The following is a 26363-nucleotide window of genomic DNA, read 5'->3' as shown; positions in this document are numbered from 1 at the left end:
AAAGATTCAAATTTTACACCAAATTACGACCTAAAGGAAAACATCTTAAAGATGCAGAATAGATGGTACTTGACCCCACTAAAAATGTCCAAAATGTACCCAGGGGTTAACAACCTGTGTTGGAGGTGTGGAAAGGAGGTTGGAACATTTATCCACATGTGGTGGAATTGTAGTGTAATTAAGGACTTTTGGGAAATGCTATATAAGGAATTTTAAAAAATGCTAAAATATTCCTTTAAGAAAAGTCCCGAAATGTTCCTCCTTGGAATGATGCCTGAGGACATACAAACAAATGATAGGTGTGTAATCAGCTATGCGACAGCAGCCGCCAGATTATTAGTCGCAAAAAATTGGAAAACCCCGGAAATCCCGAGCAAAGAAGATTGGCAAATAAAATTATTTAATTATTATAATTTAGCAAAACATTATGAAGAAACTAGAGGAAAGAACTCAGAAGATATAAAAAAAATTGGGTACCCTTTTTTAACTATATTAAGGAAAAACTGGAAAAACCAAATATAATCTTAGACGTCTAACAACTCTGTTATGAACAATTCACTAAAATGATATATAACTTTGTTAATACAGCATGTATATATTACTTACCTTTTTCAATTCAATGAATTTTGGTATGTTAAGACCTTATGGTACAAAAAGATAAGCTTGAAACACGGGGAGAAATATGGGGGGAGGGATAAGGGCGGGGAGGGATAAGGGTGGGGAGGGAAAAAAGGGATAAAGAAGACTCAATAACGAAATGTGATATATGTTTTTATTGATATTACTGGTTTGTATTGTTTTTCTTGACTTTTTCTTTTGACATTAATAAAGTTTTTTTAATTAAAAAAAATTGTCAATATAGAAAAAGGTGTATAAGGAGGGCTGGTTAAATAACCATTCAGCACATTGTAAATAACAAACGAAAGAGGAAGAGGGAAGTCATCGGTTCTAAGCCAGATCATTTTTTTATTCATTTTCTTGATCGTACTTCTGTACTGCTTGCATTCAAAGGAATGTCACAAAACAGTTTACAAAAGTAAAATGCATTTTAAACCAATCCCACAGTCTAACAGGGCAGAAGAAGTTCAGTCCTAATGCTCTAGGAAAGCCCAAGTGTTATGTACTAAGCTTGGATCCTAGAACAATAGGCAAGTAGGATCCTAGAATGCAACAACTGATTGGCTTGCAGGAGAAGATCAGTCAGGCTCCAGGAAGGAAGCAGAATCAGCCAATCAGACGGGACTCATTGTGTAAAGAATGTATATAAAAGCCTGAGGTTTGGGGGGGCATTTCATTCACTGTTTTACAAGCTGCAATAAAGAGCATGAAGTCACTACAGGACTCCGAGTATATTTCACTGAGAAAACAAACAAGCAGTTACTAAAATAATGAATAAGACTGTGCATCCTCTTCCATTTTTTTTTCCTTTCCAGAAAGATGCAGCAGCTATCCATTCCTCGCAAACACATGGTCCTTTCTTGCACAGATGTAATGGTTGTTTAGAATACGGGATGCTGCTTTTATGAATAAGTTAAGTTATTCATATCAGCAGCATCCCGAATTCTAAAAAAACCATTTGGGCAGAAGAGGAGACAATATTCCCCACCCCCCGTGTTGTCCCAGTTGACTTGTGAGGGGGTCAGTTGACTGCATTCAGGCTGAAACATTTTGTTCATGGAGCATAGTCCACTTGGCTTGGTGAATTGCCAGCATACTGTGGCACGGGAAGCAAAGCATCCAAAAAGACTGGCTCCCAGGAGCTCTGATTCGAGATCCCTTCCCTCCAGCACTTCACCATTTGCTTGAGTACCTCTTATTTAGCTTTTGTCAGGGGTTGTTGTGGCTACTCCTGAGTAACGACCCTCCACATCTGCTTGTCTTTAAGATGTTTTTATTTGTGCATATTATTTACAGTGCAAAGTGTCCATAAATCATGCCTGCCTCAGTCTGAGTCAGAATCTCGCAATGGCTGCTTTCTGTTTCGCGCCCAACATAACAGCCTGGGAACCCCAAAGCGCGTCCCCTTGCTCCTACGGGGAGCCGTTCGTCTCAATTCCAGCGTTGGGTGGAATGGCCTCCCTTCTGACTGTTTGCCGGTCCCTTCCTCCACCGCTCTCTCTCCCTCCCCTTGGAGCAGGGGCTCTCTGAGGCTGCCAGAGCCTTGGCTCTCCCTTTCCGTTTTTCTGGCTCTTGTAATCTGATCCTGTGCTTGACTTACTGCTCTGCGAGGAACTCGACCTGATTGGGGGGGGGGCTGTTCCCTATAAGCCTTCCCCCTTACAGCTTTCAAGGTAGCATCCTAATTCACTTGGCCCAGACTTGAGCCAGTCTCGTTCAAGCAATCAAGCAACAGCCCCACAGCAGTTTTAGCTCTTGCAGCTGTGATATGGAAACATTGTGCTCTGTCTTTTGCAGGTGTGGTGGATGCGCACCTGATTTTGCACCAACTGGCATGTAACGGCGTTTTGGAAGGTATCCGTATTTGCCGGAAAGGTTTCCCCAACAGGTTGCAGTACCCTGAGTTCAAGCAAAGGTGAATATTGTCACTGATGATATGCCATCCATTTCTAGGGTGGGGATGGAATGCCTGTCACTCTCCTGGTGTTGATGAGCTACAACCCCACCTGGCCTGGTCATTGGCCATGTTGGCTGGAGCTGCCACTTAGATGGATTGCTTATAAAACAACAATCAGACTGAACAAAATTCTCCTCCAGCCCCAGCAGAGCTATGGGTGGAGTGTTTGTTGCACCCACTTCTCAGTAGTAGCTGCTAAGGAGGTGCAGGTGTCAAGGACTGATTGGACACAGAGGAACGGTGAGAGGAAGCAGCTGGTGAACCCCCAGGGGAAAAAGGTTCAGAGCCTAGGGAGGGGTGGTGGGACGATGAGGAGTGGTCAGAGGGAGAAGAGAGAGAAGCTTGGAAGGAGGAAGTGTTGGAAGCTGAAGAGGTCACAGGGTTTGGTGAGCAGGGAGAGTCTGTGGCAGACAGCAGTCCAGAAGCAGAGTCAGAAGCAGAGGCTGAAGCAAGAGAGGAGAGAGGCCAAGTAGCAGAGATGAGACAGGCTAGTGAAGAGTCACAGGTATCTCCCCCTCCTGCTTCAACAAGCTGCCCTCCATCCTGGTCTTTTATATTTATACACCGCTCATCTGACTGGGTTGCCCCAGCCACTTATGGCGGCTTTCATAATAATAATAATAATAATAATAATAATAATAGAACATCAAACATTAATAGTGTTAACGGAGAAATCTGAGGGCCTCCCTTGGACAAAAAAAACTAACAAGGATACCAGCCAGGAATAACAGAGCAAAACAGCAGCCAGTGGGCTTGGTCTTTATTGAAGACTGTCGCGACAGGACTCCCACCTGCCACCAGGTGAAACAAGATGGAAGCCCCGTACAAAAGAGAACCCAAACTTTTATTAGCTGCTAATCCCCATGTTACACCCCCCAAACTACATCACTAATAAATACATCATGGTTACATCATGAAAGGGGAGGTCTGGTGGCAGTAATCTGAGCATCCTGGACCCTGCCCCATGCCTCCCCTTGCCCTCCACCAAACATCCCTCAAGTGAAACAAAATATATATTTACATTTCCCTGTTTCCCATCCAAGTTAAGCGCACCCTTTTGTCTTCATCTGGGTTTGTTATTTCTGGAATGGCTACTTGTCTGGCACTCGGGTATCAGGATCCCAGGGATTATCACTCAGGCAGAGGGGCTGCTGAGTAGCTGAGCTCACATGTCTATATGAATTTCTGAAGTTTTCCCAGTGAGCCAGGACATAGGTACATTTATCAGTGAATTGATACATTTGGTATTGTGCTGCAGAGGCCCTTTGAATAAATAGGAAGAAACTGTGATGAAGTGCTTTGTGGGGACAAATCACAAAAGTCACAAAGTGATTGTGCGGATTTTGGTAGTGGGCTTCATGTGCAGGATATCTGCTGGGGGGCAGCCCCCCCCCACCTATACATAAATTCCTGCAACAATAGTAACAATTAGATACTATGTGAAAAGTCACAGTAACTTTAAAATAAGCAGCTTATATCAAATAAAGCAAGGTATTTGACAATCCCTTAGAATCCAATAGCAAACAGTGAAATTAAGCATCAGGAAATAATAATTTATACAGTTTATACTTATCAATTACAATAAAGAGTTACAGTTTATACTTATCAATTACAATAAAGAGCTACTAATTTATAATCAATAAAATAACAGCAAATCACAACGCATAAAATACCACAAAACGACCACGCAAAAGGATCAGATTGAGAAATGAGAACACACAACCCATAAAATTATCTTTAAGAGCTATCCCTGAGCTACTCTCTTCCCAGTTGCTTCTCAAAATCATGGTCTGGGGCTGGAGGGTGGGGCAGGGCAGGTGGAAAAGCCATTGCCTGCAGAAAGTCTCTCTCCCCTCAGAAGAGGGCTGAAGAGGGCGGAGGAGAGATTGGCGATGTGCAGGCGCAGTCTCTGGCTGCTTGGGGGAAAACCCATGGAAAGATGGGGACTTAGGCATCTGTGGGGACGCAGGCAGCTTCAGTCTCTGCAGCTGCTGCATAGGAGCAAGTCTTACTGGAGATGAGCTGCTGTGCTAATTCAGTCGGACACTCCTGTGTAGATCCTGTTTTTGCTAATAAACTCCAGTTTGCTCAGTGTGATTTCCTGCTGGCTTGGTCCAGCCAGAAGATGAGGCATTGTGGCTCTTCAAGCATCCGAACCCAGCAGATCGCTGGAACTTAGCACAAAAGAGAGGAGGGGGCTGTGGGAACTCAGTGTGGTGAGATGCATGGCAGCAGAGTTCATCCCATGTCCTGCCACGATGCACTCCATGCCTTATCCCTCCTCTCTCGAGTAGCTCCCGTGATTGGCTGGGTTGAGGAGCTGGCAGACCAAGGCTGGTCCCCATCTGTGTTGCCTTACTGGCCATTACTCCCCCCCCCCGTCACTTTGCTTAGCTGTTCTGTGGCTCACCAGCCACCAGATTTTGGTTCTTGAAAGCCTCTCAGTGGCCACTTGTGTCTTTCTCTTGTCAGGTACCAGGTGCTGAACCCCAACGTGATCCCTCAGGGATTCGTGGACAACAAGAAGGCCTCAGAACTTCTCCTGGGATCTCTGGACCTGGGAGAGAATGAGTACAAAATTGGGCATACAAAGGTACGGCACGGCAGGCTTCAGTCTGGCCTTACTGTTCCCTTTGAGGGGAGCTGTTTCCCCCCTGTCCACGGCTTCTTGTAGAAGAAGTGGTCTCTGTATCCTTCGAGAATCATGTGTGAAACAGAGCTTTGCAGGGTGAGCTGGCTGTGCGATCATTCTCCTGCCAGTGTCTTGATGGGCGTGCGGCTCCTTGCTTTCAAAGGTCTTCTTTCGCGCTGGAATCTTGGCCAAGTTGGAAGACATGCGAGACGACCGATTGGCAAAGATCATGACCATGCTACAGTGCAGGGGCCGGGGCTTCCTGATGAGGATTGAGTTCAAGAAGATGCTAGACAGAAGGTAGTGCTTCCCTTGCCCTCTGTATCAGCCCTTTGCTCCTGGGGAGAAACCCTTGTAGCTTGTGGTGCTGGGCCTGGCTAACACAGTTCAGGGTGGTGCCAGTGAGGGGACTCTGTGAGCCAGGAAACCCCAACCCCATTCCAGTTTAAATCAGGGGATGGGGAACCCCCAGCCTGCTGGCCTAATTGTGCTTAGCAAGGGTCCTAATTAGATCTGGAAAAGCCATTGCCCTCCAACACACCCACCCCTGTCTCTGGCTGAATGCAGAGGAATGTTGGGAGGCACCAGCCGGGGAACCCAAAAGGGAAGAAGGTTCAGATCCCAGGGGTTGATGGTGAGACATTGATGAGTGGTCAGAGGCAGAAGAGGGAGCAGGAGGTGTCGGAAGCTAAAGAGGTAACAGGGTTTAGTGAGCAGGGAGAGGCTGGGGCAGAGAGCAGTCCAGAGTCAGAAGCAGAAGCTGGCGAGGATTTGGGGGGGTGGGCAAGAGGCAGAGATGAGATGTCTGCTGAAGAAGGCAATGGGTCTCCTCCTCTTGCTGTTACAAACTGCCCTCCCGCCTGGTCTCCCAGGACCAGAAGAGGTGTGCAGAGGGCAGAGCAGAGACAGACTTTTGGCGGAGTCTCAGAATGCTTGGGAAAGAACCAGGGGAGTAGGCGTCTTAGGAAGCGGTGGGAAGGAGGGGACCGTCAGTCCTTACAATTGCCTCATTGGGGCAAGACCTACCGGGAAGAGTTGCTGTTCTCACTAAGCCTAGTCTCCTGAGCTTTGTTTCTTTGAATCAATAGTTAGCATCACTAATGCCATGTGAGTTATCACTGACCTGCAACTGGCCCCCGCTTCAGGCACTGTCCCATATGTGATGGCAGGTAAAGAAGTGGCTTAGCTCAGCATCACAAGGGAGTTCCCCACTAATGGGCTGCTCTCGGCAGCGATCAGCTGATAGGTACTGTGAGCAGCCCCTGTATAGACTGGCACCAATCAGCTGAGTGGCACTCCACTGATGGGCACTTTGAGGTCGCCTCTGCATGATGGTGTCAGGTGATAAGACAGGTGGGTGGCTCAGCCCACCTATTAATGTAGTCCCATTATAGGTGGGGTGGTAAGGGTAAGAATCTACTGGTTGGGTTAAATCAAGGGGCAGGGAACCTAGGTACCTCCAGGTGAGGACGGACTCTGCAACCCATCTTTCCTTCCATTGCAGGCTGGGCCTGATGCTTATCCAGAGGAATGTCCGCAACTTCTTGCAGATGCGGTACTGGGGCTGGTGGAAGCTCTATAACAAGGTGAGGCGAAGCAACCCAGCTCAGCATTGTGGGTCCAAGAGGGAGGAGCTGGGTTGGTGACCAGGGCAATTCTGGAAAACAAGAAAACAGGATGAGACTTTATCAGCCCCTTTGTTTGATGCTAAGGAGTCTCATTGTGAGTTTCGGTTAATTATTGACAAGGCAAAAGGGAAGGAGCCATTTCCCATCTGAAGGAACATCCTGGGGTTTTGCAGAAACAATTTGGGACCCATGTGAAGTGCAAAATGTATTTTTTTAAAAAAATTGCACTGCTTCCTGAGATTTATTTCTATTTAGCAGTTTATTAGTTTTGTTAATTAACCAAAATAAGAGGTTTCCTTTCATTTGTTTTTATATTTAAAAATGAACAGGTACGTGGTTTTTCAGCAGGGAGACCCCAAAGCAGCTCACCATAAGTAGTTAAAATCCAACCCAAACAACCCAGAATGGCTTGGATCCAGAGATCCTGTGAGCAAAACGCTGGTGGAATTGGAAGGAAGGCTATTCCCCGTCCCCTTCTTAATTCCGCCCTGCGCTGTAGTGTCATATTGAGGAAGATTATGTTATTTTGAGGAGCTTCAGGTGGTGCCCAGTGTTTGCTGCTCACATGCCCCCGTAATACTTAGAAATCCTGCGTGTTTGGGCCTTTAAGTGACTCATTCTGTTTATGCCATAACCTCGTAGTATTGAGTTGGCACTGTGTGAGGATGATAATCTTTTAAGATAAGGCTGGAATAAAGCACCTGGAATAAGGGAGGTGTTTTTTTTGTTAGCTTCCTGCCAATATTGGTTAGTTTTTCATTCTGGTGGGCAGTGGATGTGCTAGCCAAACACCAGCTATGGCTTCTGTAACAGCATCATTTACTTTGGTTGGAACTGATGTATAGAAGCCCCCGAAACACATTTGTTAGGGAGAACTGCTGCAAAAGGCTGGACCTCAGAAGTTCTGTGCACAAGTTACCCCTCCAATACCATCTTCAGGCTTCACACCTGTTGTTGACAAAGTCCCCAGAAACCAAAGACTGAATAAGAGAATAACAGTGCTTTGTAGCTTTTTGGGGGGCTATTTAATAAAACATTTAGCCTCCATCTGAGTGTTCATTGTGTTCCAAATCATTTTTAAAATTGCCTCTTTGGCAATGCCTACATCTCTCTCACATCTGTTCCAGAAGATCCTGTGGAACAAAGTAGGAGGTGATGTTGGTTAGAGGAGGAACTGGCAAAGTTCACCTCTCCCCCCCCCCATCAGAAGTTGGACCCTCTGCTGGATAAAAGATCCTTCTGCAATGGGAAGGAACTTGACCATTTGTGGAAGAGCAAGCCTGGATCTAAGAATTTTGATTTGCTGAGTTATTATGGCAATAATGCTCACTTTGTGGCCCCGGGTCTCCTTCCCATAGGTCAAACCTCTGCTGAATGTGGCCCGGCAAGAGGAGGAAATGAAAGCAAAGGAGGAGGAACTGAGGAGCGCCATGTCAAAGACGCAGGAGCTGATGGACCGTGTCAAAGAGCTGGAAGAAAAGACAAACAGCCTCATCCAGGAGAAGAATGACTTGACTATCCAGCTGCAGGCCGTGAGTCACCAAAACACTTTCCAGGGCTGGGGTGAGAAAGCTCTGGCTTGTGGGAGGAATATGGTCCCCAGGCCTCTCTAGCTGGCCCTTGGAACTCTTCCCGGGCCATGCCCCCAATCCGTCTCGCATCACATCCTTGAACTCAAGTAATGACATCAGATTGATGCATATCGAGCGCTGCAAGATTCTAGGGGTTCCAGGCGCTTATGCAGCGTTCGTGTTTCCTTTGGAATGAGAGACAGCAGACATGGTGGTGTCTTTATATAATAATAATAATAATAATAATAATAATAATAATAATAATAATAATTTATTATTTATACCCCGCCCATCTGGCCAGGTTCCCAGCCACTCTGGGCGGCTTCCAACAAAATATTAAAATACAGAAATCCATCAACCATTAAAAGCTTCCCCAAACAGGGCTTCCTTCAGATGTCCTCTAAAAGTCTGGTGGTTGTTTTTCTTTTTGACATCTGGTGGGAGGGTGTTCCACAGGGTGGGCGCCACTACCGAGAAGGCCCTCTGCCTGGTTCCCTGTAACTTGGCTTCTCGTAGCGAGGGAACCGCCAGAATGCCCTCGGCGCTGGACCTCAGTGTCCGGGCAGAACGATGGGGGTGGAGACGCTCCTTCAGGTATAATGCATGGTTTGCCTAAACCAGGCTTCCTCAACCTCGGCCCTCCAGATGCTTTTGGCCTACAACGCCCATGATCCCTAGCTAGCAGGACCAGTGGTGAGGGATGATGGGAATTGTAGTCTCAAAACATCTGGAGGTTGAGGAAGCCTGGCTTAAACCTTGTCCACCACCCAAACACACTGGAAAGTTCTCCTGCCAAATGGCTGCTGTGGTGTCCCGTTCCCCCACCAGAACTTGTGTAAGATGTTCTATAACAAATAGTTTGAAGGAGGGGCACTGAACATCAGAAGAGCCATAGCTGCCAAGTTATCCCTTTTTTTAAGGGATTTTCCATTATGCTGAATAGGCTTCCTCGTGAAAAAAGGGAAAACTTGGCAGCTATGGAAGAGCCTGCTGGACCAGTCCAAGGCTCCATCTAGCCCAGCATCCTGTTCTCCCAGTGGTCAACCACACACACCTGTGGGAAGCCCATAAGCAGGACCTGAACGCATCAGCTGCCTCCCGTCCTGTGGCTTCCAGCAACTGGCACTGCCTCCAGCTCAGGGACATCACAAGGGGGGGTGCGCACCCCCGGCGGGTGTATTTTCACGGTTGGTGCAATTGTCGTTGTGAAAATCTGTCCGCTGACCACGCAAATATGCCCGGCGATCATCCTGGCACCCTCCGGCGGGCAGTTTTATGTGTTCGGCAGTCAGATTTCCGCGATCGGCAAGCAGCGCTGACAGCACTTGTGGGCGGTACTCGCCTCCCCTGCTGGCGGCGCTGTCACGGTTTTATTGTTCAGTTTCTGTTAATTGGTTCTCATGGGAAACTTACAGATTCTTGCTTCACACAATTAACTCAAGGCAGTGGCAATTTACTCTTGGCAGAAAGCCAAGGTCTGCCTGGCCTGGCAACAACTCTCTCATTGGTTAATGACCAGCACTGAACTCTGTTATCTAGGAATGCTAGCACAGTTGTTTCTTGTTGGGTGTTAGGAGTAGGAGTGCTGCGTGTGGTTGGAGAGAGAGAGACAGAGAGGATTTATTTTGCTTTGCTTTGTATGCAGAAACTCTGCTGGTTTTCTTTTCTTTTAATAAATCCTGTAAATAGTTATTCTGCGTCTAGCCGACTAGTCATTTCCACCTCAACTAGCTTCTGCGCTGTGCAGGAAAACTCTGCTACGTTTGGGCTAAAGCCACTAGAGCTATGCCTGACACTTCAAAATTCTAAGATTTATGTGGTCAGATATGCTGGCGTATCTGTTTCTTGACCAACCCTCCCTAAAAAAAAAGCTCAACAACTTTGGGGTACCCTCCCTAAAATAAGCTCAGCAACTCTTGGCAACGTCCCCAAGAATTGCAGTGGGGGGGTGACAAAAAAATTTTTCGCACCGGGTACCACCTTACCTTGCTACGCCTCTGCTCCAGCTGGGGTGGCGCTGCATAGCCATCATGGCTGGTAACCACTGAATGGCCCTCTCCTCCATGAATTTATCTAAATCCTCTTTTAAAGCCCCCCAAATTGATGACCGCCTCTTGTGGGAGTTTAACACTGTACCGCGGGGAGTCCTTTATTTGATCTGTCCCGAATCTTCCCACATTCAGCTTCATTGGAGGGATGTGGCGGTAGCATCCAGGAAGGACTGGCTGGTCCTTGGGTCACCGTTTGCCTCTCCCCTTTCAGGAGCAAGAGAATCTGATGGATTCTGAGGAACGCCTGACCCAAATGATGAAATCCAAGATGGACCTGGAGAGTCAGATCTCAGATATGAAAGAGCGCTTGGAGGAGGAGGAAGGCGCAGCGGCATCTCTGGGTGCCAACAAGCGCAAACTGGAGGGAGAGCTCACGGATCTCAAGAGGGACCTTGAGGGCCTAGAAACCACCCTCGCCAAGACAGAGAAGGAGAAGCAGGTAAGTCTTCCTTGAATCTGGCGCCATGCGGGAAATCTGTTTTTGACACCCTTTCTCGATGCAGACTCTTGGGTTGTGTAAGGGGACGAGAGTATAGAGTCCCTCCCCCTCTCATCAGAAGCAGCTCCTCCCCAAGCAGCAATGACAGCGAGGAAGCTGAGGAGAGCAGCCAGGAAGTGGAGAGAGAGGGCCAGGGCTCTGGCAGCACGGGAGAGCCCCTGCTACACAGGAGGGAGGAAGAGAGGGGGGGAAAGGGGGGAGAAGGAAAACATGGAGCGTAGACCCTTTCCTCCGGTTCCGGAATTACGCAGGAGAAGGAGGGGAAGGAGGTTTGCTGTCCCAAGACTCTTATGTTGGAGGAAGTCAAGGGGCGGTTCAGTGCCGGATTCTGCATCGGACCGAGCAGACATGTTGTACATACCCAGCTCACTGTAAATAGCCTGCACTAATAAAAAGCTGTTTAAAGACAAGCATGTGGAGTGTTGTTACTCTAGAGTAGTCGCAAGAACCTCTGACAGGTTGCTACTGAGATGGGGGGAACCTGTGGCTTTTCAACAGTTCATAACTTCTGCTTAAAACATAATAATAATAATAATAATAATAATAATAATAATAATAATAATAATAATTTATTATTTATACCCCGCCCATCTGGCCGGGTTCCCCCAGCCACTCTGGGCGGCTTCCAACAAAATATTAAAATACAGTAATCCAAAGAAGGAGAGTGGATAAGGTTCAGTGCCAGAGATTTGAGTTTCGATCTTGTGGGATCCTGATAAAATGGCAGGTTCCCTCTTTCGGTTGGCGGCTGGTCTTGGATTTTGCAATGGCTAAACAAACAGAGTCCTGGTTGGGCCTACATTAAGAGGTCTCCCTCCCCCCCCCAGGCTTTGGACCACAGAGTCAGAACCCTGACCACGGACCTTTCGGCACGGGAAGACTCTGTCACCAAACTCCAGAAGGAGAAGCGGGCTCTGGAGGAGTTGCACCAGGTAAGAAAGCCCAGTCACAAGCTGTACCATAAAGACAAAACAAAACAAAAAAGATAAATATTTTTAGGCTGCCTTTCTGAGTAAATCTCTTTCAGAGGACCTTGTGCCACATCTGCATTATACATTTAAGGCACTGCTATACCACTTTGACAGGCATGGCTTCCTCCAAAGAATGCTGGGAAACGTAGTTTGTTGCAGGTGTTTATTAGGAACAATTCTCACCTAGCAGTTCGGAAGCACACAAAAAAGTGCAAGTAGATAAATAGATACAGCTCCGGCGGGAAGGTAAACGGCGTTTCTGTGCGCTGCTCTGGTTTCAGTGTTCCGTTGCACCAGAAGCAGCTTAGTCATGCTGGCCACATGACCTGGAAAAACTGTCTGCGGACAAACACCGGCTCCCTCGGCCTGTAAAGCGAGATGAGGGCCGCAACCCTAGTCATCTGCGACTGGACTTAACTGTCAGGGGTCCTTTACCTTTACCTTTCTCACTTAAAATGCAGCTGAATTTACCTGATTTTTTTTTATAAAAAAAAACCGAAATTGCAAATTGCTGCAGAAATGTGGGAACTGCATTCAAGATTGGAAAAGACCAATTTGCCCCATCCTACCAAGAAGGGGACAATGTGAATTCCCATCAGGGCGCTGGGCTGGGGTGAGAGATTCAAACCTCTCTGCCAACTCCTGTGCTGTGTCTATTGGTGTGTGTGTGTGTGTGTGTGTGTGTGTGTGTGTGTGTGTGTCACTTCTGCCAAAATTTCGAGAGCCAGAAAAATTTATTGGATGGCCAGATCAGGTCCCCTTGGCTTCTCTTTAGTTTCCTTTGGCCATGACAAGATACCCTTGTTCTCCGTCTCTCCTTAGAAAACGCTGGACGACCTTCAGGCTGAGGAGGACAAAGTGAATCATCTCACCAAAAACAACAGCAAACTTAGCACTCAGATACATGAGGTCAGTACCGATTGGTCGACTGGGGTGCTGTCTTGATCTGCCATTGGGCTATGGCACTTGCCATGCGAATAACGCCTCGAGATTCTACACTGTCCCACCCTATGCGCAGTGGATATGTGACTGGAAACCATGTGGCATTAGCAAAAGCGCAGGTGTGTGTGTGCGCACACACACACACACGCAGAGGGAGGGACTTGTGACCTCCAGGAGCCCCAATAACATATAGTAGATTCAGGGCAAGCAAAATAGATTGTTCCACCCTCTTCATTCCTCTTTGTGTTCTGGGAGACCGGCGAAGGCAGAGAGAGCTGGTCACAGCAGGAGGGGGAGACTCCCTACCTTCTTTAGCGACCTGGCTCATCTCTGCCTCTTGGCAACCCCCTCTTCTCCAGCCCCTGCTTCTGCCTCTGCTTCTGCTTCTGGACTGCTCTCTGCCACAGACTCTCCCTGCTCACCAAACCCTGTGACCTCTTCAGCTTCCGACACCTCCTCCTCCCAAGCTTCTCTCTCTTCTCCCTCTGACCACTCCTCGTGGTCCCACCACCAGCACTGAGCCCTTGGGTTTCCCCAGTTGGTTCCACCATTCCTCTGTATCCAGCCAGTCCGTGACACTGGCCCACACAGTCCCCCTGGGAGCTTCAGGGCTGAGCGGGGGTTTGGACCCTCATCTCCCGAGGTCCTAGTCTGGCACTCCACTACCCCACACTGCCTTCCCGTGGTGTGTCTCCTTTCTGTTGCACCAAAGGAATGTCATGTGTTCACCTCAGTGGTCCCTTCCCATCGTCCTCTTTGCTTTGCTTCCCTTTAATTCACTTTTGGGTTGATTTCTCCAACAGCTGGAGGACAACTGGGAGCAGGAGAAGAAGATTCGTGCTGAGGTGGAGAAGGCCCGCCGCAAGGCTGAGGGCGACTTAAAGATGACCATTGAGAACCTCAACGAGATGGAAAGGGCAAAGCTTGATTTGGAGGAGGTGGTCAAGAAGTGAGTGAGGGGGTGGATCAGGCATGCCACACAGCAAGGAAGGCGATTGGGAATTAAAGTAGGAGTGAACTGTGGGCTGGCCAGCAGAGAAAATAATAATAATAATAATAATAATAATAATAATAATAATAATAATAATAATAATAAACAACCCTGCCCATCTGGCTGGGTTTCCCCGGTCACTCTGCTTGCCTTCCAACAGAATATTAAAAACACGATAAAACATCAAACATTAAAAACTTCCCTAAACAGGTGGTGTCTTCTAAAAGTCAGATAGTTGTTTATTTCCTTGACATCTGATAGGAGGGCATTCCTATCTGCTAGGTTCCCTGTAACCTCACTTCTCGCAGTGAGGGAACCGCCAGAAGGCCCTCGGAGCTGGACCTCAGTGTTTGGGCCGAACGATGGGGGTGGAGACGCTCCTTCAGGTATACTGGGCCAAGGCCGTTTAGGGCTATCCATATATCTGGGGCAGCCAACAAGGTGACATCCAGGTGTTGTTGAACTCCAATTCCCATCTCCCATGACTCCCATGACTATTAGTCATGCAGGGACTGGTGGGAATGAGTCTAACAGCATCTGGAGGGAAGCCACATTCAATACGTCACCAAGATGTACTAAGAAAAAGTTGAAGACACTAAAAACTGTTGCCATACTAATTTTCCTTAGACTCCAACTCCCATAATCCCTAGGTTTGTGGCAGTTGGAGTCCAACCACACCTGGAGGGCCACAGCTTGCTAACTGCTTGTTACACAGATGTTTCCAAGTGATTTACAACATATTTGAAAACATAAGCATAAATACATTGTAATATTAATTTGAGAAACGCAAACCTGAATGCACATCAAGATGTAGAAAAGAACACCTCACTGTATTAGCGGCAGGAAGGTTTGGCAAGTACCCTAACAGTGAAAAGAGAGAGCATCATCTTAGTCCTGGAGGAATAATAGAATTGTAGAGTTGGAAGGGACCACAATGGTCATCTTGTCCAACCCCCTGCAATGCTGGGATCTTCTGTCCAACGTGGGGCTCAAACCCACAACCCTGACATTCAGAGTCTCATGCTCTATTGACTGAGCTAAGGTAGGTTTTTTCTGGCAGTGAAAATATATCCGTGAAGGTGCCAGGCGGACCTTCCTGGGGAGAGAAGGCCCTCTCCCTTGCCATGTATCTGAAATAGGGAAGTTGTTGCCTTCCAGATATTGTTACATGGATAGTGTTCAAGGCTGATGGGAGTTGGAGTCAAACAATATCTGGAGAGCCACAGGTCCCCTGTCCCAGGTATACATGGCCAAGGTGATAGGAATCCTTCTGTTGCTGCAACAGAATCTTTGGACAATGTGGCTTCATCTTCCCTTGCAGGCGAGACATGGAAATCAACTCCATCACCGGCAAAGTGGAAGATGAGCAGTCCCTGAACTCCACACTCCAGAGGAAACTGAAGGAGCATCAGGTAGAAGAGAAAGAGGCAGAGGGAGTCAGAAAAAACAGCCTTCTTTGCTAGCTTCCCCGCTTTTACTCTGTGCCTAAATACTTCTCCAAGCCTCATGATCCTCGCATGTCTTTCTCATAGGCCCGGATCGAAGAGCTGGAGGAAGAACTTGAAGCAGAACGTTCTATAAGGGCAAAGGTAACTTTTTTTAACCCCCTTTTCAACAGCCGATGACATGAATCAGTTGTGCACACTGCGCATGCATGTGGCGCCATTGAGCGCTTCTGCGCATGCACACGGGGTGAAACCCGGAAGTATACACTTCCGGGTTTGCCATGGCCATAACCCGAAGATTCCATATCCAGAGGGATACATAAGTTGAGGTACGACTGTGTTGTTGTTGTTGTTGTTGTTGTTGTTATTCCTAACTACACCGGAGCTGTCCAGGGGACATCAAGGCATGTTGGAGGTGCAAAATTAAATGAACAAACCAGTATTAAGATGTGCTCATTCCCAAACTTCCTTCAGGTTGAGAAGCAGCGCAGCGACATCTCCCGGGAACTGGAAGAGCTCAGTGACAGGCTGGAAGAGGCTGGCGGGGCGACCACCTCTCAGGTATGCATGAGCCAAGACAGCGGAGCCATTCAACCCATTACGCAGATGAAAGGTCAGGGTGGTCACCCGCTCCCTCTATGCCTTCCTGCCTCCAGATTGAGCAGAACCGCAAGCGGGAGGCCGAGCTGCTGAAGCTCCGCCGGGAACTGGAGGAGGCTGCCTTGCAGAGTGAGGCCACGGCTTCCACCCTCCGCAAGAAGCACACGGACGCCATGGCGGAGATGACTGAGCACCTTGAGAACCTGCAGAGGGTGAAGTCCAAGCTGGAGAAAGACAAGCAGGTCATGAAGGCTGAGATTGAAGACCTCAGCGCCAGCATGGAGACCATCCAGAAGTCCAAGGTAGGGTCAGTTTCTCCTGTTCGCAAAGACTTGGGTGCTCTTGAACAGGTAAGAAGGATGTGAGCACCTTTTTGCTTTACCTGTATATACTATCCACTCCACGTCTTCTGCAGATGAATGCTGATGCTCATGTCCGCAAGCTGGAAGACAACCTGTCTGAAGCCAACGCAAGGCTGGCCGAGATGGAGAAGAACCATGCGGAAGTGAATGCGATCAGGAGCAGGCTCCAAGGTCAGGATCCTTCTGGATTGATTCAGTTGCCTGCAACGTTTCGTCCAACTCATTCTTGAGCTGGATCTATACTGACTGTAAAAACACTTTTAAAATGTTATATAGCTCTCAATGCATTACATTACATTGCTCTTACAGCACCCTCTGGTGTCACATGTTTATAACACATTCATTACATTTTACCTGACTAGTTCAGGCTTCCTCAAACTCGGCCCTCCAGATGTTTTGAGACTACAATTCCCATCATCCCTGACCACTGGTCCTGCTAGCTAGGGATCATGGGAGTTGTAGGCCAAAAACATCTGGAGGGCCAAGGTTGAGGAAGCCTGGACTACTTAGTTAGTCCTTGGTTTTCATATGCTGCTTAGCACTGCAGCAGACCGTTCTCCTTTATCTCCCTTCCTTTTCCTTCATTCTCAGGCTTCTTACATGTCAGGTGTGGGGAAAGGCTGGCCCATTGGTCCGTTTTCCCCAAACCATGCCTTTCAAGTGATGCCAGGTTTTAACTCTCGCTCATCAGCTGATGAACTGGAATAAAATCATGCTCAGTTTGTCAGCATTCCATAGAAACCCTTTCCTGATTCAGATTTCATAAGTATTCATAGAATCATAGAGTTGGAAGGGACCACAAGGGTCATCTAGTCCAACCCCCTGCAATGCAGGAATCTTTTGCCCAACGTGGGGCTTGAACTCACGACACTGAGATTGAGAGTCTCATGCTCTACTGACTGAGCTGTCCCCAGGTTGCGCAGAAATCTCTGCTATAAAAGAAAGCTTTCCCCCTTTCGTTTTAACCGAGGATTCCAATGCAATTCCCTTCTTGAATCAGGAGGCATTGAAATCTTGCTAAAATTGAAAGGCTTTCAAACAAACCAGGGCTGCTTTCTGAGCCTCTGAAAACTGGAGGTTGAAACACCAGCACAAAGCTGTTTTAAAGCCCTTTGCAAAAGGGCTTTCAAGCAGCCCACAGCTGCTGTTGGAACCGCCGGAGGAGTGCAGGGCTGCTTGAAAGCTCTTTTGCTGGCTTTCATTCTTTTCTACGGGCTTTCATTGGCTGTGCATACCTGTTCCCAGAAGTGAACTGGCAGGCACAGCTGACGCAGCAGGATTTAACCCCTGCTCAACAGCCGACAAGCGAGTGTTAAGGTCTGCTGTTTTGTTGTGTACACATGTTCCCGTCTGGCACAGCCAAAGCAAGCAAGCAAAATGCTGCTTCTTCCTCCCCTCGCCAACCCTGTGATTGACATCTCTCCAAGCATGGTGTTTGGGCCCAGCAATGTGCTTAGGAACCCTGGAACAAAGGGGTTTGACAGGTGACCAGGACCACCCACCAACCAATCGTGTGACACCACACAACCATGTGACGTCAACCCACCTGTCAAATTTGGCTCGTGAGGCAGAAAGATTCCCCGCCCTTATCACAGACCCTTGAGCCTGGGCTTTCCCCCTACTCTCTGCTACAGCTGAGAACAGCGAGCTGAGTCGGGAGCACGAGGAGAGCCAGACGAGGCTGAACCAGGTTCTCCGCGTCAAGACGTCCCTCACCTCCCAGGTGGACGACTTCAAGCGGCAGCTTGACGAAGAGTCCAAGGTAAAGACGGGTGAATAATTGTATTGAAAAACATGCATGCCTCATCCCAAACTGCTGACCAGCGCCCCCTTGGGATGAGCGGTGGACGTTCAGCCGCTCAGTATAAGAACCTTCTGTCAGGAATGCTGCCCCATGTGGTAGACTCCATAACAGCAGCATGTTGGAGATTTAAACTGGTGAAGCTTCTGGACTGACTCCGCCCAGGCTGGCCATTGGCTCTTCCTGGGCAGGGCGGAGTATAAGAAGACTTCCTGCCTCAATGGCACTTTGTTTGAGCACCAATCTGAGCTGTGGCAGGCTTTGTGCTTCTGGGCTTGCTCTGTGGCCCTGATCCCTGTTTGGTTCTCCAGTTCAACCTTCTGGTTGATGTCCTAATCTTCTGAGGGAGTCTAGCAATGAATGAGAGTCCACTGCCTTCTGAGGGAGTCTAGCAATGAATGAGAGTCCACCACCTTCTGAGGGAGTCTGGGAATGAATGAGAGTCCACCACCTTCTGAGGGTGTCTAGGAATGAATGAGAGTCCACCACCTTCTGAGGGTGTCTAGCAGGACTGAGGGAGTCTAGCAATGAATGAGAGTCCACTGCCTTCTGAGGGAGTCCAGCTATGAATGAGAGTCCACCACCTTCTGAGGGAGTCTAGGAATGAATTAGAGTCCACCACCTTCTGAGGGTGTCTAGCAGGACTGAGGGAGTCTAGCAATGAATGAGAGTCCACCACCTTCTGAGGGTGTCTAGCAATGAATCAGAGTCCACTGCCTTCTGAGGGAGTCCAGCAATGAATGAGAGTCCACTGCCTTCTGAGGGAGTCTAGCAGGACCAGTGGTCAGGGATGATGGGAACTGTAGTCCCAAAACAGCTGGAGACCCAAGATTGGGAAACACTGATGTAAACTGTAGCCCAACATCTGGAGGGTCACAGTTGAGCCACTCCTGGTGTGAAGAGTGTACCTATGGACCTCTTCACGCACTGTGATCACCTGGGCTTATCAGGGTCAAGCCACGTAGGGCTGAAGGGCAGGGTAGAAATTTTAAGTAGAGGAACTAAACAGGAAACCCTGCTAAGCAGCTACGGCTTTGCTGTCTGTAGGCTCGGAGCGCCGCCGTGGTAAGTCTGGCCAACACCAAGCATGACCTGGACCTGATCAAAGAGCAGCTGGAGGAAGAGCAAGGTGGGAAATCAGAGCTGCAACGCTTGGTCTCCAAGCTCAACACCGAAGTCACCACGTGGAGGACCAAATATGAAACGGATGCCATTCAGAGGACAGAGGAGCTAGAAGAAACCAAGTGAGCATGATTTTTTGTGGGATGGGGGCTCCTGGGCAACCTTCTGAGGGTCATATGCTAGTGTTGGTCAGGGCCAGAGACAAGTGGGTGGAACAATGCATGTAGATTATACTTTGGTACAGTAGGCTCACACACACACACACACCCCTCTTTCTATCCTCTGCGCAGGCAAGAAAGGGGATTATCAACGACACTTTCCAGCCACAGGAAAACTCTCGGACAGGGTGCAAAGCAGAGCTGGCCTGGGGGTGTCCCGAGGGCCAGACAGAGAAGGAATGTAGGAACTGGGCCTTTGGTGTGGTGGCACCTTCCCTGGAATATGAGACAGATGCTGTCACTGTTGTCTTTCCATTCCTTTCCTCTTCCAACAAATCTTTTAAGCAGAGATTTACCCCAGTCTAAATCTGCATTGGAGCTATTTTTAAAACTTTTATTCATATGTGGAATTGCATTAAAATGTTGTGTGTGTGTTTTGTAAATGGAAGTGCTTTTAATTGCTCTTTGTTTTCCGGTTGTTCATAGTTTTATTTGTTCTACAACTTTGCATTCTGCTGTCGCCTGTGCTGGGACAAAGGTCAATAATAAACATGGCATCTCCCCTGCGCTATATGGTGCCCAGTATCTATCTTGGGTAATAGCCAATGTGCCGTCCACTTGTTGCTGGAACTCCAACTGCCATCGGTCCCTGCCAGCCTGGTTAGGGCTGATGGGAGTTGTAGTCCAGCAACATCCGAAGTGCCATTGGGTCTCCCATCCCCGCATGAAGGGCTTTAAGACAGGCACGTTGAATTCAGCCTGGAAATTGACTTGGAGCGAGTGCGCCCAGTGCAGTTTCGTTGCAGCCTTCTCTGCTGTGGAACGGCCTCCCCAGATTAGTTCACCTGGCGCCTTCTTTACAGTCATTTCGATGACGGGAGACGAGGAGCCACTGTAGGCAAGAGTTGAGATGGGGACACATTAGGGCAGGCATCCCCAAACTTTGGCCCTCCAGATGTTTTGGACTACAATTCCCATCTTCCCCGACCACTGGTCCTGTTAGCTAGGGGTCATGGGAGTTGTAGGCCAAAACATCTGGAGGGCCGCAGTTTGGGGATGCCTGCATTAGGGTATCTCTCCTAAATTGCGAACTGCCCCCACCAGGATGTTGGAAGCCAGCAGGAACAATCCCCCAGACATAACTCAGGAATGTTTCCAGCCTGGCTCTCCTTGACGTCTTCATGACCCGTGCCTTGGAGACACTGGGCACATATTCAGATATCTTGCAGAGTATAACACAGAAGGACTGAGGCAGAGGTGTGTGCTACAAGCTACTTTTATTACTAAGTATAAGGCAGAACAAAAGAAAGCAGGTCTCCTCTCGCTGAGAGAAGTCCGAAGAAAAAGAAGAAGAAACAAACGGAAACAGAATACAGCAAACATCTGCTCCTATGATTCCAACTATCTGTGGAATGCATAAACACAGTCTTGTGACTGCACAGTGAGAAGAATAGAAACCAGCACAGGATTCATCCATGCCCAGACATGGACCCTGAGCTGTCGTCAGATGAAGGGCAAAGAGAGCAGGACTCCCTCCAGTCGTTTGCTGCACTGCCAGTGATCCTGATAATGTATCGGATCCAGACATCTCCATCCTCATCCCCATAGAGGTGTCAGGAGAAGTGGTTCGAAGCACATCTCCAGTTATGGGCCTGTCTGAGAGCCAGGAAGGGATGCAGCAATGTTGCTCCAGAAGGATGCTGCTGCTTCCTACGGTATTGAAACTGCAACCAACGCAACACTGACTTGCATTCTTGTGTCGCGGTGTCTTCTTCCAGGAGAAAGTTGACTGCCCGGCTCCAGGAGGCAGAGGAGACGGCTGAAACGGCTCAAGCCCGGGTGGCCAGCATGGAGAAGAACAAGCAGAGGCTGCAGATGGAAGTGGAAGACCTCACTCTGGATCTCGAGAAGGTACCCAATTCTCAGTTCCCAAAACAATATGTTTAGGGAAGTTTTTAATGACTGATGTTGTAGCCTTATCAGCTACGAAGGGTCCTTTAAGTTGCGCCCAGGCAGGACAGAGACAGTCAATAATGACACCGGGGGTTGAATTCAGAGAAAGAATTTAATTTCTTATTAATAAGAGACTCTAGGTCAGGCATACCCAAACTTCATCCCTCCAGATGTTTTGGACTACAATTCCCATCTTCCCCGACCACTGGTCCTGTTAGCTAGGAATCATGGGAGTTGTAGGCCAAAACATCTGGAGGGCCGCAGTTTGGGGATGCCTGCTCTAGGTGATCAGCTCACGACAAGAGTAAAGAAACACAAATTGCAAAGCTTCTTATACACTTCTTGGGCTCCTTTCCCCCTCCTCTGTAAATGTGTGCACGCAAGGGGGTCACAAGTACATATATGGATCTTCCTGTGTCCGGTCCTGTGCATAAACACATGCTGACTCATGCTGCCCCGGTAGCATCCTTGCTCAGCCTTGAGTAAGGCTATGTGTCACGGATAGCAGCTTCCAGCGTCAAGCTGGACGTGCGTCCACTGATAAGCCTTTCTCTGTGATCCAGGCAAGGTCAGCTCTTAGCCTTGATAGCATGTCTCACTGTTACATTGCACTTTGACACACAGAGGCATAGAGGCAAAGAGGAAATCATTTTTAAGAAGCATTTTAGGAGGAATATTGGGGGGGGGCAATGCAAACTATAGGATCAGATCTAGCTCAATAACAGAATTGGCAAACCCCTCCCTTCAATGTTTTAATGTATTTTTAATCTTTTGTTGGAAGCCGCCCAGAGTACCTGGGGATACCCTGCCAGATTGGCGGGGTATAAATAAGTTGTTGTTGTTTGTTGTTGTTAAATTGCCCTGCTTGACTTTCTCTCCCCAGGCCAATGCAGCCTGCGCAGCCCTGGACAAGAAGCAGAGAGCCTTTGACAAGATGCTAGCGGAGTGGCACCAGAAGTGCGAGGAGCTGCAGCTGGAGGTGGACAACTCCCAGAAGGAGTGCCGCATGTACATGACAGAGAACTTCAAGCTCAAGACGGCCTACGAGGAATCCTTGGAGCACTTGGAATCTGTGAAGAAGGATAACAAGACCCTCCAGGGCAAGTGTTTCCAGGGCTGTGGATTCTCTGTGTTAGGAAAAAGGGTGGAGACAAGATTTGGTTCGGTTCCAATTGGAAGGCAAACTGATATAATTCTCGCTTTCTGAAATACAAGACACGGACAGAAACACAGCCCTCCTTCGAAATTTGCGCTTCCATGAATTTTGCCTTGCAGTTCTTAAGCCAGGCATCCCCAAACTGTGGCCCTCCAGATGTTTTGGCCTACAACTCCCATGATCCCTAGCTAACAGGACCAGTGGTCGGGGAAGATGGAAATTGTAGTCCAAAACATCTAGAGGGCCGAAGTTTGGGGGTGCCTGTCTTAAGCAAAGTAACGTCTCCAAAAATGCATATCCCAGAGCAGGGGGCGGCAAGGTTTACCTCGCTTGGGCCGGTTCACTCCTGCAGAGATTGATTTCCAGCGCCACAGAAGTGAGACTCCGCTCTGTGCTGTGCTGGTTTAGTGCAGTGCGCAGGGACTTGCGGAGCAGGCGGCTCAGTTCGGGGGCGGCATAGGGGCCATTTAAATGACCTCCGTGGGCTGCTTGTGGCCCATGAGCCGCAGGTTGCCAACACCTGTCCTAGAGTAAAGTGTGCATAGGAATGCCCATATAAGTGAAAATAAACATACAAAATGTATTTCATTGGAGGAAACCACTTACAAATGTGTGTCTGTTAGGCAAAACTACATGCAAAAATTGCTTATTAGGAGAAATTCGCACTCAAATGTCGATGAGTTTTCATGAGTTGTTTTTAAATCACAAATTGGTGTGGAAGAATGAGAAATGTGGTGGAACGGAAACGGAGAAATTTGTACATCCCTCTAGTTTGCAGGCCTGAAATGCAACGGATGCATTGAATAGATTTTTTTTGTGTGTGTGTTTTTCCTCAGAGGAGATTAAAGATCTGATCGACCAGCTGGGCGAGGGCGGAAGGAGTGTCCATGAGCTGCAGAAGATGAAGAAGAAACTGGAGCTCGAGAAGGACGAGCTGCAGGTGGCCCTGGAAGAAGCGGAATCGACCCTGGAGGTAATGATTCCTTGTTTATTTATTAAGCATTAGTAGGACTTCCCCTGCATGTGAAGACAGGCTCTGGAGTATTTAGCAGACAAGATCAATAGTGGGTCCAGTTGTCAAGAAGGCAATTTCTGCATGTGCTGTAGAGGGAAGTGAGGGGCAGATGGGGCATGTCCACCTGGGAAGCCAGCCCGTCTAGGAGAAGGAAAACTCTGATCCTAAACCTCCATGGCCTTACGGGATATCTTCAGGAGAAGAAAAGGCTAAGGAGTTAAACCTGCACAAATCCAGAGTGGAGTCCCCAAGATGGTTGGATGGCGCCTTGTGTGTCTCCTTCCAGCAACTTCTGCAGCCAAACTGGTGCCAAACACCTTGCTCTGCTTTCCTTTGGACCACAGCAGCGAGGTCAAGGGGGTGTGTGTGGCTTGTCATGTGGGCAGCCCAGGACCTCCATGCACACTGCCCAGGCTTGTGCCCCGGGGAGGTCACTTTGTGTTTTTTAAAATAATTTTTATTAGATTTTCCAATTAAACAACATCAAATCACATTGAAATTATTCCCAATTACACTTTATATTACAAATCCCAATTACACTTTATATTACAAATCCTAATTAATTATACAATTCTAATTAAAGGAAATATTCCAATTATACCTAATTATACTAAATTTTTCAGACGCCCCATGCCTCAGATTCCAGAGCTTCCTACTAATCAATACTGCCATTTGCTTTTAATAATTTCTCCCTTATTATTCAGCCTCTGATGTAAACCTTCACATATTGTCCCAAAATAATACAGTCTTCTCCAAGCCTCTGAGTTGTGTTGCAAGCAGGATTTTGTCAAAATATTTTCTGTCGTTGTGTGGGCTTATGTCTTTAATCTCCCTCTGTTAGCTGGTCCCCTCCAGATCCAGCACAAACACAGTCACAAATCGTGTCCAAATTCTACTCCATAGCTCCTCCGAAAACAGATTTACAGCTTTTCCAGCGAGGGGTTAGCCATCTCAAATCTTCACTCTTCTAAATACAAGCAATGGCTCCCCCCCCCCGCCTGCCTCTAGCTGCCCCGGGGAGGTCCCTTTGGTGCTGCAAATGCAGCGGTTTGACTTCACCCCCAGAGGCACACTCCATTGTGTCTCAAGACAGATAAACACCAACAAAAAAAAACATTAGCAGCCTCATTTATTTAGCATTTCCGGCCCCGCAAAGGGCATCGTCATCCATATTCCATTTGCCTCCTGCTCAGTCAGAGGAAGTGGTGCTTCTGAACGCCAGTTGCAGGAAACTGCAAGAGGGGGAGTTGCTGTTGCACTCGGGTGGCCCACCAGGTGCCTATGAGAAGCCTGAAAGCAGGATCCGAGCGCGACAATACTCTGCACACCTGCAAATCCCAGCAGCTGGTACTCAGAAACATCATTGCCTCTGACCATTGTGGCAGAGCATAGCCTTTGTGGCTAGTAGCGTTTGATTGATCCTAAGATTTGGATATGCTATGACAGGCTTCCTCAACCTTGGCCCTCCAGATGTTTTGAGACTACATTTCCCATCATCCCTGACCACCGGTCCTGCTAGCTAGGGATCATGGGAGTTGTAGGCCAAAAACATCTGGAGGGCCGAGGTTAAGGAAGCCTGTGCTGTGAGGTAGAGAGAAAAGATTAATGGTGCATGAAAAAGAAAATAATAATAAGCTTGATTGGCACCTGAGCTTCTAAGGTAAGTGTCGGGAGTTATGTTCCTTCCCAAGCTTGAAGGGGGTTCCAGGTCCTTTGCCCCACATCGCTCAGACAGCCCCATAGCTGATCAGTCCCTACTAAAGTGGTCAATAGATGTTTTCACCTTTAAAGAACCTGTCATCCATGCGTCTCCTTGTGTTTCTGCCGACAGGTGGAAGAGAGCAAGCTTATCCGCATCCAACTTGAACTGGCGCAAGTCAAGGCAGACATTGACAGGAGAATTCATGAGAAGGAGGAAGAGTTTGAGGCCACAAGGTATGGAGCGCAGAATGTGTGCGAGAGGCAGGAAATGGAAGGTTAAAACTGGGCGCAACAAAAATGCGGCAAGAAGTACTTGAGAGAGATGAGGTTCTCCCCTTTTTAATCTTTGTTTTAATCCTCACAACCACCCTGCGAGGTAGGTTAGGCTGAGAGGCGGTGGCTAGCCCAAAGTCACCCAATGTGCTGAGTGGTGATTTGAACCCTGGTCTCTCTACCCACTGCTCCACACTGCCAGCCAGTGAGCATTACTTCTCATTTTACAGCTGTTCTGTTTGGAACACTTGTTAACTTATTTGGGATATAAGTGGTTGTGGGATTTTGAGCTTTCCTTGTTCTAGAAAAGTAGCTGATGGGGTGTGTGGTTTTCTTTCTATCAAACATTTCTGCAGCCTCCCCCACTGCCAGCATTCCCCGATTTGAAAAAGCCCAAGTGGGGAGGTATAAGTTCACGACATCTTCCTCTGGCCTTTTATATGGGAGTGCAGGCACCTGGGGAGGCTGTAGAGGGCAGAATGCTAGGCGAGGAGGTTTAAAATGAAAGGAAGGAGACTTGCAAGCACCCTTCGTGGCAAGGTAGCTGCAACAAAAACCCGCATCCCATCCATGAGATTTTCACTGACCATTTCAATCCTCTTTGATAATTTTCAGACGGCATTTCTTTGCTCAGTAATGTAGAATGACAAAATGCAGGATAATTTTTTGGCACAGCACAAATGTTATCCTCATGACAATCATACCTGCCAAGCTCTGGCCTGAAAAATAAGGGACTGGACCGGAAGTAGCAGACCGGAAGTAGTGCTGCCACCATTTTGGAACTGGGCGGAACATGCTCAGAAGTGACTTTTGATGCTGCTGTGCCCAGTTCCAAAATGGCCACTGCACCAGAAGTCACACTGCAGCCATTTTGGAACTGGGCAGAGCAGCATCAAAAGTCGCTTCTGAGCATGCTC

General features: G+C 48.1%; 1 protein-coding gene across 2 annotated transcripts in view; it reads left to right on the top strand.

Moving 5' to 3' along the window:
* LOC118092629 (myosin-16) overlaps positions 1–26363 on the top strand; it is a 79903-nt gene that overhangs the window by 43591 nt on the left and 9949 nt on the right. For both annotated transcript variants that reach the window (XM_035130922.2, XM_060282810.1), the window contains 20 exons: positions 2416–2533; positions 5048–5168; positions 5371–5507; positions 6712–6793; positions 8194–8367; positions 10669–10896; positions 11784–11888; positions 12750–12836; positions 13673–13818; positions 15182–15272; positions 15393–15449; positions 15780–15866; positions 15962–16207; positions 16321–16438; positions 17902–18029; positions 19116–19312; positions 21127–21259; positions 22185–22401; positions 23294–23430; positions 25304–25407. In XM_035130922.2, coding sequence (XP_034986813.1) covers positions 2416–2533; positions 5048–5168; positions 5371–5507; positions 6712–6793; positions 8194–8367; positions 10669–10896; positions 11784–11888; positions 12750–12836; positions 13673–13818; positions 15182–15272; positions 15393–15449; positions 15780–15866; positions 15962–16207; positions 16321–16438; positions 17902–18029; positions 19116–19312; positions 21127–21259; positions 22185–22401; positions 23294–23430; positions 25304–25407 — 2713 coding nt within the window. The remainder of the gene's footprint in view (positions 1–2415; positions 2534–5047; positions 5169–5370; positions 5508–6711; positions 6794–8193; positions 8368–10668; positions 10897–11783; positions 11889–12749; positions 12837–13672; positions 13819–15181; positions 15273–15392; positions 15450–15779; positions 15867–15961; positions 16208–16320; positions 16439–17901; positions 18030–19115; positions 19313–21126; positions 21260–22184; positions 22402–23293; positions 23431–25303; positions 25408–26363) is intronic.

Source organism: Zootoca vivipara, chromosome 14 (genome assembly GCF_963506605.1).
Source record: "Zootoca vivipara chromosome 14, rZooViv1.1, whole genome shotgun sequence".
Taxonomy (NCBI): domain Eukaryota; kingdom Metazoa; phylum Chordata; class Lepidosauria; order Squamata; family Lacertidae; genus Zootoca; species Zootoca vivipara.
The sequence above is the reverse complement of the archived record's forward strand: the minus strand, read 5'-3'. Positions and strand labels throughout refer to the sequence as shown.